The sequence below is a fragment of the Xenopus laevis genome, chromosome 9_10L (genome assembly GCF_017654675.1).
Source record: "Xenopus laevis strain J_2021 chromosome 9_10L, Xenopus_laevis_v10.1, whole genome shotgun sequence".
Taxonomy (NCBI): domain Eukaryota; kingdom Metazoa; phylum Chordata; class Amphibia; order Anura; family Pipidae; genus Xenopus; species Xenopus laevis.
The window spans coordinates 123228140-123246673 of NC_054387.1; the positions used below are offsets into that span (position 1 = coordinate 123228140).

The 18534-nt window shown below is 40.9% G+C and overlaps 1 protein-coding gene across 1 annotated transcript; it reads left to right on the forward strand.

Moving 5' to 3' along the window:
* Positions 1-8246: 8246 nt before the first annotated feature.
* Positions 8247-17338, forward strand: jmjd8.L (jumonji domain containing 8 L homeolog). The gene is made up of 10 exons (XM_018236654.2): positions 8247-8490; positions 9387-9516; positions 9805-9897; positions 10643-10691; positions 11705-11801; positions 12665-12733; positions 12834-12953; positions 13489-13556; positions 15644-15778; positions 16715-17338. Exons 2-10 carry the CDS (start codon positions 9422-9424, stop codon positions 16793-16795), a joined length of 807 nt encoding a protein of 268 aa, XP_018092143.1. The 5' UTR covers positions 8247-8490; positions 9387-9421; the 3' UTR covers positions 16796-17338.
* The last annotated feature ends 1196 nt before the right edge of the window (positions 17339-18534 follow it).

Consider the following 18534-nt stretch of genomic DNA (forward strand, 5'->3'; position numbering starts at 1 on the left):
TCAAGGTTTGGTGCGAAGTTGACTTGTGTGTCAGTTTGTTTAGTCGCTAATGAGCTAAACCTATTGACACAGGACACTGAGGGAACCCTGGGGCTACCGCCTGGTATCGCTCACTGCTGCCTGAGGCAACCTTCTCACCTTCCCTCATAGCAGGAGTGACCCTGGGTGCTCAATACGGAACAGGATTTAGGAATGACTGAGCGGCACTGAGCACACAAAACAAAAACTTCAAAAGTGCTCATATTGACGCATGTACCTTTAATAATTAATTAATAATAATTAATAATAAACATAAAAAAACTTCAAAGTGCTCATATTGATGCATCCAAATTTGCTTCCGACCCTGCCCCCACTGACCCCACCCCGGACCACGCCAACCCCACTCCCCGGTCCTCGCAAAAAAAAAAAAAACATTTTTTGGCACCAGTCCCCGGTCCAAAAAAGGTTAGGGACCCCTGATATAAGAGATGCAGTTCAGTTTCTTACTATCACAATATCAATTAAACACTGCTGATCAAACCTTATGATACAGGACAACAATTACAGTTATGGAACCTGTTATCCAGAATGCTCAGGACCTGGAGTTTAACGGATAATGGATCTTTCTGAAATTTGCTTCTGCTAGAGCCCTATGAGGCGACTGGAAATGTTTTGGAGTTGTTCGAGGAAAATGGATCTGAAGAACCTCAAGGAGAGTCCTGTGTGGAATCTGAAATAAAGTCTTCTAAGGAAAACATAGAAGGATCCAAACAACTTCAGCTAGAGCCCCATGAGGCGACTGGAAATGTTTTGGAGTTGTTCGAGGAAAATGGATCTGAAGAACCTCAAGGAGAGTCCTGTGTGGAATCTGAAATAAAGTCTTCTAAGGAAAGCATAGAAGGATCCAAACAACTTCAGCTAGAGCCCCATGAGGCGACTGGAAATGTTTTGGAGTTGTTTGAGGAAAATGGATCTGAAGAACCTCCAGGAGAGTCCTGTGTGGAATCCGATCAGGATCAATGGTCAGAAGAAGAGAAACAGAGCAGTGACCTTGATGATGGTTTTAAGGTTTGACTTTTTCTCAATATAATGTTAAAGGACAATTTAACCATTTTAAATATATTTGGCCCCAGCACATGCCTGCTAGCCAACCAAATCTATGGGGGGCACGCCAATCTAATCTATGGGGGGCACACATAGGAATTTGGCTGATGCAATTGGAAAGGAGGTGGGGGGACTGTACAGTGGTCCTAATGTGTCTGAAAGACTTAGTTGTTCCTTAAGCTCGAGGGTTGGTTTTAACAACAAATTGTATCTCTTTTAACTAGGTGTTACTAAAGAAACTTGAAATGAAGTTCCCGACTGAAATCTCTGAAAAAGAGCAAGAGAAGAGTGCCTTAATGAGGTTTGAAGAAACAGAATTAAACCTTTTATCAATATAAATTTAAAGGGACAGTATACCCCTCTTTAAAATACTTCTGTATAATGAGCTGCTCTTATCACAAAGCCTAATGCTTCAGCAGGAGAAAAGAGGGGTTTGTTTATACAGCAGGCTTCTCAGTAAACTGGTGATTTGTATTAACTATGGTGATATGAAGCAGGCAGTAAGATGTGTAGTAGATTAAATGTCAGTGTTTGCTCTATTTAGTTCAAGAATTAACAAAAACTATAGATATGTCTTAATTAAAACTATAGGCAAAGTATAGTTCAGCACAAATGCTGAAATAATGTTGAAAAGGGCCTATACTGTCTGTTTAAGCAACATAACTTCAGGATTTAGTTCAACTTGACAACAAATCTTTTTTTCTTTTTTTTTAAGGAGGTACCAAAAAAAAATTGACATCAGGACCACAAATATAAATTTCACGAAAAAGGAAGAAATTAATAGAAAAACAATGAAAAAAGAAAAGTGTGTCTACCGTACCCAAGAAGACTTTAGCAAGGTTTGGATAACATAACATACTTTATTGAATCCTTTATATATACTTTTACCTAATATTTTGGCACCCCCAGTAAATTAACCTTTCCTTGTACTTTAAAGGGATCCTGTCATCAGAAAACATGTTTTTTTTCAAAACACGTCAGTTAATAGTGCTACTCTAGCAGAATTCTGTACTGAAATCCATTTCTCAAAAGAGCCAACAGATTTTTTTATATTCAATTTTGAAATCTGACATGGGGGCTAGACATTTTGTCAATTTCCCAGCTGCTCCTGGTCATGTGACTTGTGCCTGCACTTTAGGAGAGAAATGCTTTCTGGCAGGCTGCTGTTTTTCCTTCTCAATGTAACTGAATGTGTCTCAGTGGGACATGGGTTTTTACTATTGAGTGCTGTTCTTAGATCTACCAGGCAGCTGTTATCTTGTCTTAGGGAGCTGTTATCTGGTTACCTTCCCATTGTTCTTTTGTTTGGCTGCTGGGGGGGAAAAGGCAGTGTCGGACTGGGGCACCTGGGGCCCACCAGAGAATCTGATCTGAAGGGCCCCTCCATTTACTCACAAAGCCCATAAGGGAAAATAAAGGAAATGCATACCAAACTGTGATACAGGCAAGAAAACACTGAGATTCAAACTGATACACCATGCACAAAAAAAGCCATGCCATCATGCTGAATCGTAGCATGTCTTTTGCTTCATACCAACAAATAACAAGCCATAACAATGATTATCTTTCTTTCCCTGATAACATCAGTGCATAATCTGCTTGCCTGTCATTAAATAACTTTTTTTACACCAATAAGTCTTACTTACACCGAGAAACTAAATGATTTCAGAATTCTGCAACAAGAATATGTTATATTTAAAAACACAGAACCGTAAATTCATCCTCAAGCAATTCAGTATCAAGTGTTTATGCAATTGCCCAAATAGATGTACCATATATTTTAAGTTTCTGCAAATACATATGCATACAACTAACTGTAGATAACTATATCCTTTGATATTCTGTCTGTCCAAGAAATCATCCAAGTTCCTCTTATAGTCATTAACTGAATCAGCATCACAACATCACCCTCAACCTCACTGTCCTTAGCACTGCTGCAGGTGAAAATTCTGATGGGTAAGTTTAGTATTTAGTGAGGAAAATACTAATTTACCGATCAGACTAAGTGACTAGAACCTTGCATCTGCATGGTATGCTTGGTTATGTTAATGTTTGTTTGCATGGACTTACTATAGATTAATCAAGTTGCCACCTTTCTTTAACATTCAATAATACTGTGGTGCAGAAACTGATGTAAATGTGAAAGGGACCTTAGATTCTAAGCTGATTGGGCCGTTACTGGTGGGAATGTGATAGGGACCTTAGATTGTAAGCTCACTGGGGCAGGGACTGATGGGAATGTGATAGGGCCCTTAGATTGTAAGCTCAATGGGGCAGGGACTGATGCAAATGTGATAGGGACCTTAGATGGTAAACTCACTAGGCATGTACTGACGGAAATGTGATAGGGACTATACATTGTAAGACCACTGTGGCAGGAACTGACGGGAATGTGATAGGGACTTTAGATTGTAAGCTCATCGGGCAGGGACTGATTGAAATGTGATAACAGCTGTTATGAAAAGTCCAGACATCAGCCCATGTGCCAATAGGTAAACAATATTATAGATATATATTACATTTAATCAACTTGTAATTCATTAACTGTTCTAAAGGCAATAATGCCTTTAGAACAGGGCTACTCAAGGGGGATTGATCTTGAAAGGAAAGGAAAATAAAAACACTGGGGCTCATTAATTAACGCAGTGCCGCACCTAATCATATTACACCTCATCAATCAAATAAAAACAGTAAGCACTTCATTTATTTAATAAAAATTTAATTCATTCATTTTAAGCACTTCCACCCCAGTCCCAGTAAAAAAATGCATAGCTCAACCAGGGGTAGAGAAATGAAGCAACTGGAAATAAAAAAAAAAGTGGGGCAGCACACAGAAATTAAAAGACGTCCAGGGTTAAATGTAAAATGAAATTAAACAAATTGGTGGTGGCACTCAGGATTAAATAGTTCATGTGGGTAATGTGGGGTAATTCCATGTTCCATGTTATTCCCCCCCCCCCAGATCGTTTGCTCACCACAGTAGAAGCCAGGCAGATCAAATTCAACTGGAATGAACTGGCAGTAGAGAGGTCAAGAAGGCAGCAGAATATCCAGGAGATCAATTCAGCACACACATAGATAGCAAGGAACCACCACACTTCACTAGCACTTCTGTATTCAGCAGCTCCCTCACTAACACGCTGCTCACTGATTCCTGCCTGGCTGGAGTGACATCATCAGGCAAAACTGAAAGAAAGCTGCACAATCGATCCTGAGCACAGCAGGGAGACCGGAAGAAGAACAGCACATCATAGCTAACAGGTGCAAGCCCAGGTGGAGCAGTGACAGCGGGGCCCACTAGGTCCAGCGGGGCCCACTAGGTCCAGCGGGGGGACCCATAAAACTGGGGGACTACACAAAACCGGAGCGCTCAAAACCAGAGCGCACAATCCAAATCCTAACGAAAAAAATTCAAAAATAGTGTAGCACGTGAACTAGTAGTTACAGGGGCCCACAAGGACTGGGGCCCACCGGGATTTCTCCCGGTGTCCCGGTGGGCCAGTCCGACACTGGGAAAAGGGAGGGGGTGATATCAGTGCAACTTGCAGTAAAGAGTGATTGAAGTTTATCAGAGCACAAGTCACATGACTTGGGGCAGCTGGGAAATGGACAGTATGTCTAGCCCCATGTCAGATTTCAAAATAAATTGAATATAAAAAAATCTGTTTGCTCTTTTGAGAAATGGATTTCAGTGCAGAATTCTGCTGGAGCAGCACTATTAACTGATTCATTTTGAAAAAAAAATTTTTTGGGAGGAATGGAAGGGGTGGTTGATAATTAATTCAGTACTCAGTTCACTTTCTCTCCTCTCTCGCATTACTGAACTTACAAGAGGCCGTGGATTTGTGTTTTTTTAGGCCAGCATAGCTCTTGACAGTTTAGGCCTTAGATTAACAAACGAGACCACAGTCCCGGTTGCTCTGCCTACTTTGCCTTTGTGGTGTCCCAGGGATTAGAAATAAATTAGGTAGTAGATTTGGGACAACTCCACCTCTCTACTCTTCCATTTCCTATTTCATTTTATGAACCTGAGCATTGTTTTTAAATCTTATCCCTATTTATGCGGTTACTCTAAATAATTTATAATCAATTACCTGAGTTATAATGAATTATTGAATTAGCACTGCCAAGCACTTTATCAATTAATTGTTGTCCAATTTTGGACGCAGTTACCTCAATCACGTCTCATATAATATTGCCACAATTTTTAATCGATTTATTGTGGCTGGACTTATGCAAAGGTTTTTTAATTGTAATTTAATTAATTAATTTCATTGCACTGCACTTTATTCATAATTAATTTCATTATTGATTCCTATTTATTACATAATGAACTTATAGCACGGCACTTTAAAGGGGACCTGTCACCCTAAGAAATAATTTCAAATTATTTTCTATCATGTTAGTTGAGCAAAATAAACTTTACTTACACTGTATTTATTATTTAAATTTTGTTTCCTTCTGTCTTGGAATTATACAATCACAGCAAGCAGGCAGCAGCCATTTTGTGGACACGGTTATTAAGAGAAATTGTGTATCACCCCAAAATCTTGTGTATGCACCAGAATGGGGGACCTAATGTCCATGTGCAGTGCCCTACACAATTATAGAGCCTGAGGAGGGAAGGGGGAATGTGAGGAGAGCAGTGACATGTAGGAAGTGCTGAATGGAAAGTGAAAGTAATTGTCTGCCCCTCCTCTATGCCACAGGCATAGAGGCGGGGCAGGTAATATTTGATTGACAGTTTAGATATTTAAACACCTTTATAACAAGTATGGATGTTTTAATGAAAAGTTTTTTGGGGGGTTTCATATTTAATTTGCAAAGGACTTTCATTATGCAGCTTTTTATGTGTAGGTGACAGGTCCACTTTAAGTCAATACCAATTCATTAGATTGGTCTAACGTTAATCACAGGGCTTGCACGGCAACATATGTAATTTTTTAACTAACAGGTATTGAAACAATTTATATAAGTAACAGCTTTAGTAAGATTGTAAGGGGGGTACTTTTTCTTTTTGTTTTTGTTACCTTATCAAGTACTGACTTAGGTCAGACCTCTACTACAATCGAGGGATAACACTATTTGATTTAAGCAAAGGGATTGTTCGAGTGTTTTTAACTCTGAGTATCACTCATGTATTATAAGGGATAATGTACCCCCTACTGTAAATGATAAGGATATTAGAAGTCACTGAATGGTTCTCTGACCATATAAAGGAACAAGGCTGCAGGCTGAGTTATACAGGGAACTCTGAGTATCACTCATGTATTATAAGGGATAATGTACCCCCTACTGTAAATGATAAGGATATTAGAAGTCACTGAGGGGTTCTGTGACCATATAAAGGCACAAGGCTGCAGGCTGAGTTATACAGGGAACTCTGAGTATCACTCATGTATTATAAGGGATAATGTACCCCCTACTGTAAATAATAAGGATATTAGAAGTCACTGAGGGGTTGTTCTGTGACCATATAAAGGCACAAGGCTGAAGGCTGAGTTATACAGGGAACTCTGAGTATCACTCGTGTATTATAAGGGATAATGTACCCCCTACTGTAAATGATAAGGATATTAGAAGTCACTGAGGGGTTGTTCTGTGACCATATAAAGGCACAAGGCTGCAGGCTGAGTTATACAGGGAACTCTGAGTATCACTCATGTATTATAAGGGATAATGTACCCCCTACTGTAAATGATAAGGATATTAGAAGTCACTGAATGGTTCTCTGACCATATAAAGGAACAAGGCTGCAGGCTGAGTTATACAGGGAACTCTGAGTATCACTCATGTATTATAAGGGATAATGTACCCCCTACTGTAAATGATAAGGATATTAGAAGTCACTGAGGGGTTCTGTGACCATATAAAGGCACAAGGCTGCAGGCTGAGTTATACAGGGAACTCTGAGTATCACTCATGTATTATAAGGGATAATGTACCCCCTACTGTAAATAATAAGGATATTAGAAGTCACTGAGGGGTTGTTCTGTGACCATATAAAGGCACAAGGCTGAAGGCTGAGTTATACAGGGAACTCTGAGTATCACTCGTGTATTATAAGGGATAATGTACCCCCTACTGTAAATGATAAGGATATTAGAAGTCACTGAGGGGTTGTTCTGTGACCATATAAAGGCACAAGGCTGCAGGCTGAGTTATACAGGGAACTCTGAGTATCACTCATGTATTATAAGGGATAATGTACCCCCTACTGTAAATGATAAGGATATTAGAAGTCACTGAGGGGTTCTGTGACCATATAAAGACACAAGGCTGCAGGCTGGGTTATACAGGGAATTCTGAGTATCACTCATTTATTATAAGGGATAATGTACCCCCTACTGTAAATGATAAGGATATTAGAAGTCACTGAGGGGTTCTGTGACCATATAAAGACACAAGGCTGCAGGCTGGGTTATACAGGGAATTCTGAGTATCACTCATTTATTATAAGGGATAATGTACCCCCTACTGTAAATGATAAGGATATTAGAAGTCACTGAGGGGTTGTTCTGTGACCATATAAAGACACAAGAGACTCAGCATTATATATAAAGTATACAAGTATAGGCTGTGTGGCATTTGTATATAGTGAATAAAGTACCCCCTCTTGTAAAATATAAGGATATTATAAGTTACCGAGGAGTTTCATGACCATATAAAAACACGAGGCCGAAGGCCGAGTGTTTTTATACAGGTCATGGAACTCCGAGGTAACTTATAATATCCTCATATTTTACAACTGGGGGTACTTTATTAATTATAATACACAAATTTTAGTGAGTCATGTGACAGAAATGACATCACTACTCACCGTTTATAACTGATGACATCACTACTCACCGTTTATAAGGATATAATTTACAGGATATTCATGGCTTTTGTGTATTATATGAATATAATAATGAGTTACTCCGGGTGTGTGAGAGGAATAGTGAGAATAAAATCAGAGTAGAAAGAAGAGAGATGACATTCCAGAGAGTGGCTGCAACAAGCTATTCCTTAGTGAAAAAAGGGAGGCGGACTCACACAGGCAGCAGTGAGCAGGATAAAACAACAAAGATTCCGGCGGTGACAAAGTTACAGAGTTCAGTCGACCTGGCAGCAAACACGCAATCGCTAACCCTCCTAACCAGAGGCATGCCGGGAAATGTATTTTTAGTCACCATCCTTTCTCTCTTCGCCTGAGGTTCTCGGGCAGCTGTCAGACTACATCTCCCAGAATGCACCGGACACAGGGAACGCGTGTATCCCTGACATTGGATAGCTATTTTGGGATGATTTGAATTCAGCTGGGCGCTGGGTATCACTGCTGACTTTCCTCTTGGATCTGGGACACCGGCCTCATCCCCAGCGAGGAGGAACCCTTAGTGCTGAGCTACAACTGGAACCAATTTGAAGGTACATGTTTGTGAGGGGTCTGCCTTTGAACCGGAAAGAGACCCCTGGTTGTCAGGGACACTCACCCTAGTTACTACAGACAATTCTCACATGTAGGAATGAGAGACAAGAAGCCAATCTGTCAGCAATCTGTCCTGATGTATCTTGTATATCCCTATGTATCCCTACGTATCCTGTATATCCCGACGTATCCCATATATCCCTACATATCCTGAATATCCTGATGTATCCCGTACATCCAGATTTATCCCGTATATCCCTATGTATCCCATATATCCCTACGTATACCGTATATATCCTGACATATCCCCATGTATCCCGTATATCCCCATGTATTCCGTATATCGACATGTATCCCGTATATCCTGATGTATCCCGTATATCCTGATGTATCCCGTATATCCTGATGTATCCCGTATATCCTGATGTATCCCGTATATCCTGATGTATCCCGTATATCCTGACGTATCCCGTATATCCTGACGTATCCCGTATATCCCTACATATCCTGATGTATCCCGTACATCCTGACGTATCCCGTATATACAGATGTATCCCGTATATCCCTACATATCCCGTATATCCCTAAGTACACCATATATATCCTGACATATCCCGATGTATCCTGTATATCCCGATGTATCCCGACGTATCTCTACATATCCTGAATATCCCTATGTATCCCATATATCCCAATGGTATCCCATATATCCCGATATATCCCTACATATCCTGAATATCCTGACGTATCCCGTATATCCCTACATATCCCGTATATCCCTACGTACACCGTATATATCCCGATGTATCCCTATGTATCCTGTCTATCCCAACGTATCTTGTATCCTGTATATTAGTTGCAACGTCACAGTATCACCGTGTGTTTTGTCTTCCAGTCCTGGCGGCAGGGTAGGAAATATCTCTGGACCAGATGGCACTTTACATCAGAATTCTGCTCGTCCTCCAGGCGTTGGTTCCCCTTGTGCTGCCAGAACAGTCGGATTATACAGAGACGGACGGTGGCTGGTAAGCAGTGGGGAGGTGGCATAGAAGAAACGTGCATGGGACTAGCACACGAGTGCCTCATATCTACATGTCTTTCATTCCGTGTAACTACAGAGTAAGCAGACCCTGCGGCTGCAGGGGGACCCAGTAGGTATAGGGGGCCCAGTGAAGCCCTAATTAATGAGGCATTTTAATATGTATTGGTAAAACAGGACAACCTCGGCATATTTGGAGGGCCCTAAAATGAACGTTATGTGGGGCCCAATAACATCTAGTTAAGCCTCTGCTTTCATTGTCTCTGTTATCCAGGCGCCTGTTCCGTTACTCTGCTGCCCAGGAAGAGGAGAGGTGCACAGTGGAGAGGGTCGATGCTTCCATTACTTATGCCTCGTTCATGCAACAGTAAGTACTGGGAGATTCTCTAGCCCCCACTCCTGGACTGAGTCTCAATAGGCCCTGGCAATATTCGCACACACTGACACTACTTAAAGTACATTAACTTTTAGTCTGTAATAGACTGGCTAATTCTAAGCAATTTCAGTTGGCCTTAATTTTCTTTTCTTTTTTTTTTTATAGTTTTTTTTTTAATTATTTGCCTTCTCCTTCTGGCTCTTTTCAGCTTTCAAATGGGGGTCACTGACCCCATCTAAAAAAAACAAATGCTCTGTAAGGCTACAAATGTATTGTTATTGCTACTTTTTATTACTCATCTTTCTATTCAGTCCTTCTCCTATTCATATTCCAGCCTCTTATTCAAATGAATGCATGATTGCTAGGGTAATCTGGACCCTAGCAACCAGATTGCTGAAATTGCAAACTGGAGAGCTGCTGAATAAAAAGCTCAATACCGCAAAAACCACAAATAATAAAAAACGAAAACCAAATCCAAATTATTTCAGAATATCACTCTCTAAATCATACTAAAAGTTTAAAATTCAAAGGAGAACCACTCTTTAAAGTATCACTCTATGGCTGCTTACTGCAGCCCCAGTATACAGCCCAGGCCTGCTTGCACCTGTTTTTTTCTCTTTTCTCCCTCCTTACTTCCTCTTTTCTCTTTCACACTCTCTACTAGACTCCCATCTGGATCCTCTCATTGTTTCCCCCAAGCCTGAGCTAAGCTGTGCCTCTCCTCTCTCCCTGCCAGGTATGCATACAAAAGCCCAGTTATCCTACAGGGAATCACTGATAACTCGGTAAGTGGAGCTGGCTCAGTAGTGTAACTGCAGTTCTGCACACAGCCACAAGGGTGCACTAATGAGCACTTAAAGGGGATGTAAACCCTGCTGCATATATATGTAACATATAATGAAGGTTGAGGCATGCTGGGAGCTGTAGTCCAGTAACATCAGTCCAGTTGTATTCTTAAAGCAATTTTGCACTATAAAACCTTTCCCCAAATCTTCACAGCCAGCGACTGCTTTAAGATGCAAAAAAATCCTCCAATGAGAATCCCAGCTGATCTGTATCAATCTGGCTCCATGTGCTTTGTTCCTGCAACTGCAGTTGGAAGCTTTAAGCCTAGTTTTCCAGCACTGAACAAGTCTGTCCATTATCCCCATGTTTTATTTCAGTGTGATAACAGGAATGGGACATGTTATCCAGAATGCTTGGGACCTGGGGTTTTCCAGATAACAGATCTTTCTGTAATTTGGATCTTTAGCGTCAGGGCACACAGGCAGATTCAGGGAGATTAGTCGCCTGGCAACAAATCTCCTCTTTTTCGTGATGACTAATCTCCCCCAATACACCAAATCCACTATTTTGGATTCGGCGGAATCCTTTGTGAAAGATTCGGCCGAATACCGAACCCGAAATTAGGGTCAGGAAAGGAAAAAGTGGAAACATTTTTACCTCCATGTTTTGTGACGAAAAGTCAAGTGATTTCCGTATCCGTGCTTAATTTACATATGCAAATTAGGATTCAGTTCGGCCAGGCACAAGGATTCGGCCGAATCCCGCTGAAAAAGGCAGGATCCTGGATTCAGTGCATCCCTAGTGTTCACAAATAGCATTGCATGAGACCAACATGAGATTAACCGTAATTATAAGCGTTGGCCTTATTGCTATTTATATATACGGAACCACTGATTTATTAGCACTGTCCAGTATTATTGGTGAGATATGCCTACAGGTGCACACGTCCATACGTTAGAAGGGTATAATTATCATACCCAATAAAGTGACTCCATGTTGTTCTGCCGCTCAGGAATTCAGATCTCTGTGCAGTAAGCAGCACCTTGTACAGGAGTACGGAGAGCGACTGGTGCGACTAAGTACAGCCAACACTTACTCCTATGAGAAATGTGAGTACTTCTCTCTCAGCAATGTACAGACCAATGATGAAGAGCCAGGGATCACTAACAGACACCCCTATTAAGGAGGAGGCTAAAATGAAGTAAGCTTTATCAGAAAGGTCTATATAAATATACCAGTAAACCCTCAAAGTAATGCTGCTCTGAGTCCTCCTTCAAAAGAAACACCACATTTCTTTCCTTCTATTGTGTACTCATGGGCTTCTGTATCAGACTTCCTGCCTTCAGCTTAAACCTCCTTGCCCCAGGCGTGAGCATGCTCAGTTTGCTCCTCTTACCCACCCCCTTTCTCCTCTGCTGTAATCTGAGCCCAGAGCTATAAGTGAGCAGGGAGAGACTCAGGCAGGAAGTGATGTCACACCAAGCTCATATGGCAGCTGCTATCCTAAACAAACAGAGAGTTTCTAGAGCTGTTTACTCAGGTAGGGTAAAGCATTCTGCAGAATAAATATAGCATTCTAGTTTGCACTATTGTGGCTAATCTATTGGCAATAAAATGCTTTCCTTCTCCTTTAACAGTTTTCTGCATTGATTGCTTTAAAGAACAAGTAACAAAAAAAAAAAATAGTGCGGGATTCCAACTTTCCTGTGCTTCTAGTTGCAGAGTACAACATCCCAGGTGTCACTGCTGTGCTCTGCAGCAAAGTATCCTGGGACAGGTAGCAAGACTGCACCAGCCTGGGGAGAAAAAATTATCAACTAAGTGGGGACCCAAAACCAAATTGTATTTTTTTACTTTACTTGCCCTTTTTTTATCAATAACTGATGGGGACGGGTCCCTTCTGTACGACAGGTCCTCTGATGGAGCGAGCGCCACCAAATCTTCATTGTTCCATTTTCTCTTCCCCCCACAGTGGACGTTCCCTTCCAGGAATATGTGGAACATTTTCTCAGGCCCCAAGATATTAACACACTGGGCAGTGGTAGGTGATGTTTATACTTCCCTTTATTTTTTTGCCTTGTCTTCCTTCCTTTGGAAGAGTTGTAGGAAGTGGGTAATACAGACAAGTTTTCCTCCCACAGATACCTTGTATTTCTTTGGGGACAATAACTTCACAGAATGGGGTTCCCTGTTTCAGAAATATACACCACCTCCATTTAAGATTCCTGGCACAAGCGGTGCCTACAGCTTTGGTATTGCAGGTGAGTGAGATACACTTGTGCCCAGCTTTGTGCCTGTTTGCTGTATGTACCTGATTTGCTCTGAGCCAGTAGGAGGCGCCACCCAACACCCTCTCAGTAGAGTCCTACAGCGGGTCGGGTACCTGCAAAAAAAGCGGGCACCCTGCAGAATGAGGGGAGGATTTCAGGGGCCGGTATAGCCGCAGGTCTCATCGAAATTTCTTATCTTATGTAATATTGTCTATATTTTACAAAACTTGATTCTGTCCCCGCCCACTCTTGATGAAACCACTTCCGGTTTGCAGCACCATCACTTCCTGTTTGATGGTGGTCGGCGGGTTGTGGAAAAGGCAGTTGCGGGTCCGGATTGGGTAGCGGGTCAAAGTGGGTAAATATGCAGGTTGCGGTTCGGGTTGCGGGCTGTAGGTTTGGGTCCGGTCCGGGTCTTAGAAATTGGTTCCGTGTAGGACTCTACCTCTCAGCACTGCTGCTGGGGTCTGTCACATTTAGGGGGGTGCATAACTCATGTTAAGCTGCTGTATTCTATTTGTCACAGGCTCTGGAACAGGAGTGCCGTTTCACTGGCATGGACCGGGCTACTCTGAGGTCATATACGGCAGGAAGGTGGGTGCAAAAAAAATAAAAAAGCAAGTCCTATACAGCTATCGTTATCTGGAAACCCGTTATCCAGAAAGCTCCGTTATACGGAAAAGCCGCCTCCCATAGACTCCATTTTATCCAAATAATCCAACTTTTTAAAAATGATTTCCTTTTTCTGTGTAATAATAAAACAGTACTTGATCCCAACTAAGATATAATTAATCCTTATTGGAGGCAAAACCAGTCTATTGGGTTTATTTAATGTTTACATGATTTTCTAGTAGACTTAAAGCATGAAGATCCAAATTACAGAAAGATTAGTTATCCGGGAAAACCCCAGGTCCCGAGTATTCTGGATAACAGGTCCCATACCTGTAACATAAATGCTCAGAATAATTTGTACCTAGTATCAGAACGTCGGCTTGCTCAGATGTATTGTGGGAGCTGTTGAATTCAGGAAACCGTGGAAAAGAATGAAAGGGATAGTTCACCATTAAAGGAACAGTAGAACCAAAAAATTAACGTGTTTTACAGAAATGTCAATATAGTGTACTGTTGCCCTGCACTGGTAAAATTGGTGGGTTTGCTTCAGAAACACGATCTTATCTGTTATCTACTGTGTATCCTGTGCTTGAATGGCTGCCCCCATGGCTACACAGCAGCTTGTTTATATAAACTATAGTAGTACTTATCTGTTATCTACTGTGTATCCTGTGCTTGAATGGCTGTCCCATTGCTACACAGCAGCTTGTTTATATAAACTATAGTAGTACTTATCTGTTATCTACTGTGTATGCTGTGCTTGAATGGCTGCCCCCATGGCTACACAGCAGCTTGTTTATATAAACTATAGTAGTACTTATCTGTTATCTACTGTGTATCCTGTGCTTGAATGGCTGTCCCATTGCTACACAGCAGCTTGTTTATATAAACTATAGTAGTACTTATCTGTTATCTACTGTGTATCCTGTGCTTGAATGGCTGCCCCCATGGCTACACAGCAGCTTGTTTATATAAACTATAGTAGTACTTATCTGTTATCTACTGTGTATCCTGTTCTTGAATGGCTGCCCCCATGGCTGCACAGCAGCTTGTTTATATAAACTATAGTAGTACTTATCTGTTATCTACTGTGTATCCTGTGCTTGAATGGCTGCCCCCATGGCTACACAGCAGCTTGTTTATATAAACTATAGTAGTACTTATCTGTTATCTACTGTATATCCTGTGCTTGAATGGCTGCCCCCATGGCTACACAGCAGCTTGTTTATATAAACTATAGTAGTACTTATCTGTTATCTACTGTGTATCCTGTGCTTGAATGGCTGCCCCAATTTGCTACACAGCAGCTTGTTTATATAAACTATAGTAGTACTTATCTGTTATCTACTGTGTATCCTGTGCTTGAATGGCTGCCCCCATGGCTACACAGCAGCTTGTTTATATAAACTATAGTAGTACTTATCTGTTATCTACTGTGTATCCTGTGCTTGAATGGCTGCCCCAATTTGCTACACAGCAGCTTGTTTATATAAACTATAGTAGTACTTATCTGTTATCTACTGTGTATCCTGTGCTTGAATGGCTGCCTGTTTATATAAACTATAGTAGTGTTTCTGATGCAAACACAGCAGTTTTACCAAGGCAGGGCAACAGGACATTATAGTTTTATTTTTTACTTTAATACACTTTCATTATTTGGTGTTAGTGTTCCTTAGTTATGGTTAATTCTAGGCAATTTCTTTTCTGACTCTTTCCAGCTTTCAGATGGGGGATCACTGACCCATTTTTTAAAAAAAAAAAAAAAAGGTCCAAGACTACAAATATATTGTTATTGTTACTTTTTATTCATCTTTCTATTCAAGCCTCTCCTATTCATATTTCAGTCTCTTATTCAATTCAATGCATGGTTGCTAGGGTAATTTGGATCCTAGCAGCCAGATAACACTACTGGAGAGCTGCTGAATAAAAAGCTAAATAACTCAAAAACCACAAATAAAAACCAATTGCAAATAGATCACTCTCTACATCATACTAAAAGTTAACTCAAAAGGTGAACAACTCATTTAAATGAGTAACTATTGTTGCCACTTATTTCTCCTCTTTTTCAGCGCTGGTTTCTCTACCCCCCAGACAAGACCCCTGAATTTAACCCCAATAGAACAACACTTTCATGGGTGCTGGACACATATCCCTCCCTCCCAGAGGAAGATCGCCCCATCGAATGTACAATACGACCTGGAGAGGTATGGAAATTTATTAGGGGGACCAGAGCCTCCTTGAGGCCAGTTTAATAGAATTCCTAAATTCCATGGAAGATTTATAGGCAACTCCATGTTTCTCAGTAAGTCAACCTGACAGGGAAAGGAAGAACCTCTAGACTTAGCGCATCCCTCACCTCTGTCCCACTTGTTTGCAATTGAACTGCCCATTTAAAGGAGAACTAATTCCTAAAAATGATCTCATTGCACGATGCTAAAGTTTCAGCTTGTCAATAGCAGCAATGATCCAGGACTTCAAACTTGTCACAAGGGGGTCACCATCTTGGAAAGTGTCTGTGACACTCACATGCTCAGTGGGCTCTGATTGGCTGTTGAGAAGCTAAGCTTAGGGCTCGTCACTAATTATCCAGCAGAAAATGAGCTTCCCCTGTAATATAAGCTGATGCTACAGGTTTGCTGATTATTAAATTCTGATGCTAATTGCACTGGTTTCTGTGCTGCCATGTAGTAATTATCTGTATTAATTACTAATCAGCCTTATATTGTGACATTTCTATTCTATGAGCACAGCATGTGCAGTGAATCAGCAGAAAGAAGATGGGGAGCTACTGGGGCATCTTTGGAGACACAGATCTTTACTGCTAAAGGGCTGTGGTTGCCTTGGGCTGGTACAGAACATCATGTACAACATTCTTAGCTACTTCTTTAGTTCTCCTTTAATCAGGCCTTTATGTGGGTGCACTGTAGGTGGAGTTACTGTATATATTAAGGGAGACTGGGCCAAGGAGCGTGTGCAGTTATAAGGGAAGCAGCAAAGTTAGTGAACGATCAACATTAGCAAATGACGTGCAATAAGGAGGCAAGCGATATGTGTGAGAGGAGAATTAATCATGTACAGTATATTCATATGATACAGTTACATTTTCGGACTGACTGTCGCTTCTGTCTTCCATGTTTAAGGTGTTGTACTTCCCAGACCGATGGTGGCATGCCACCCTGAACCTGGATACCAGCGTCTTCATCTCCACATTCCTGGGATAAGTAGGCAGAAGGCACGTCACATACATAAAGCAGGGACATGTTATTCTTTGGCTTTTATTAATACAACTCCCAGCAACCCACTGACAGCGAATGGCCAGTAGAACCTTGTGAATGTGCAACCTCAGGGAAATCAGAACTGACATTAAAGACTATATATCGGGCAACTCAGAACTGGTTACAAACTACCACTCAGTCTCCCAAAAAAATCTTTACCTGACACTGTCCAAGTACCTCTGTGGGGGCTCAATCATAGACTGTTCATTTAATGAAACCACTTTAAAGGTTGAAGTTCATCTTAAACTTGATATCATGTAGACAGCGATGCAGTTGGTCTTTTTTTTTTAAATTTTATCAGGGAAGCCTTTTAGTTCTACAGATCTCCTGCCTGGAATTTAAAACACTTTATTTCTTATTGCGGTTTGGTTTCTCTGGTAACCAGAAAGCAGATTTACAAAGAGGCTAGCTTAGTACAGGTATGGGATCCGGAAACCTGTTATCTAGAAACCTCTGAATTACGGAGCGGTCATCTCCCATAGACTCCATTATAATCAAATAATCCAAATTTTTAAAAATGATTTCCTTTTCTGTGTAATAATAAAACAGTAGCTTGTACTTGATCCCAACTAAGATATAATTAATCCTTATTGGAAGCAAAACCAGCCTATTGGGTTTATTTAATGTTTACATGATTTTCTTGAGGTGTGTAGATCCAAATTATGGAAAGATCCCTTATCTGGAAATCCCCTGTTCCTGAGCATTCTAGATAACGGTCCCACACCTGTATTGTAATATTTAGCACTTCCTATTAAGGATACACCAAATCCACTATTTTGGATTCGAACACCTGAATCCTTTAAGAAAGATTCGGCCGAATACCGAACCGAATCCTAATTTGCATAGGCAAATTAGGGATGGGAAGGGGAAAACATTTTTTACTTCCTTGTTTTGTGACAGTCATGTGATTTCCCTCCCCGGCCCTAATTTGCATATGCAAATTAGGATTTGGTTCAGGAACATGGATTTATCCGAATCCTGAAGCAAATCTTGGATTCGGTGCATCCTTACTTCCTATTCTAACCACCCATATGTTGCTAAGGTGAGTGTGACAATAGCAACATGATGACATTTTAAATTCCAAGCTATAGAGATGCAGAACAAAAAATAAATGGGGTAACGTCTTACATTTGCCCACATCTGTAACCCATCTCAACCAATCAGATGCTTTCAGACAACTGACCAGTAAATGTTACCTGTTGATTGGTTGCTATGGCTTACAAGGCAAGTAGAAAAACATAAGACTTTACATTACCCCAAATTTATGCAAGGAAAAAATAAAATAATCCAATTGCAGAACTGTCTTAGAATAACACATTGTAAATCCTACCAAGTTCAAGATGTGCTGCCCCTTAAACATGACCAAATGTTTTGAATTTGCTATATTAGTAAAATTAAATTAATTTTATACTGAAGATCTACTTCTGGTGCTCTTCTTTCCTTGTGACTGTAAGTGATGGGGGGGAGGGGTCATTTAGTAGGAATGAAGCAGGTTTTCCACCCCTTAAAAATAGTGAGATGATAAAAGACATCTATGGCTATATAAATAAATACATGATGATGATGATGGTATATCATGGCCAACAGCTCACAAACACATGAGGCAAATGAGGCGACTGCTTGTGCAGTGATTGGCAGCTTTTACTAATGTGTGGCCGACTCAAGGGCCACAGAGTTACCTGTTA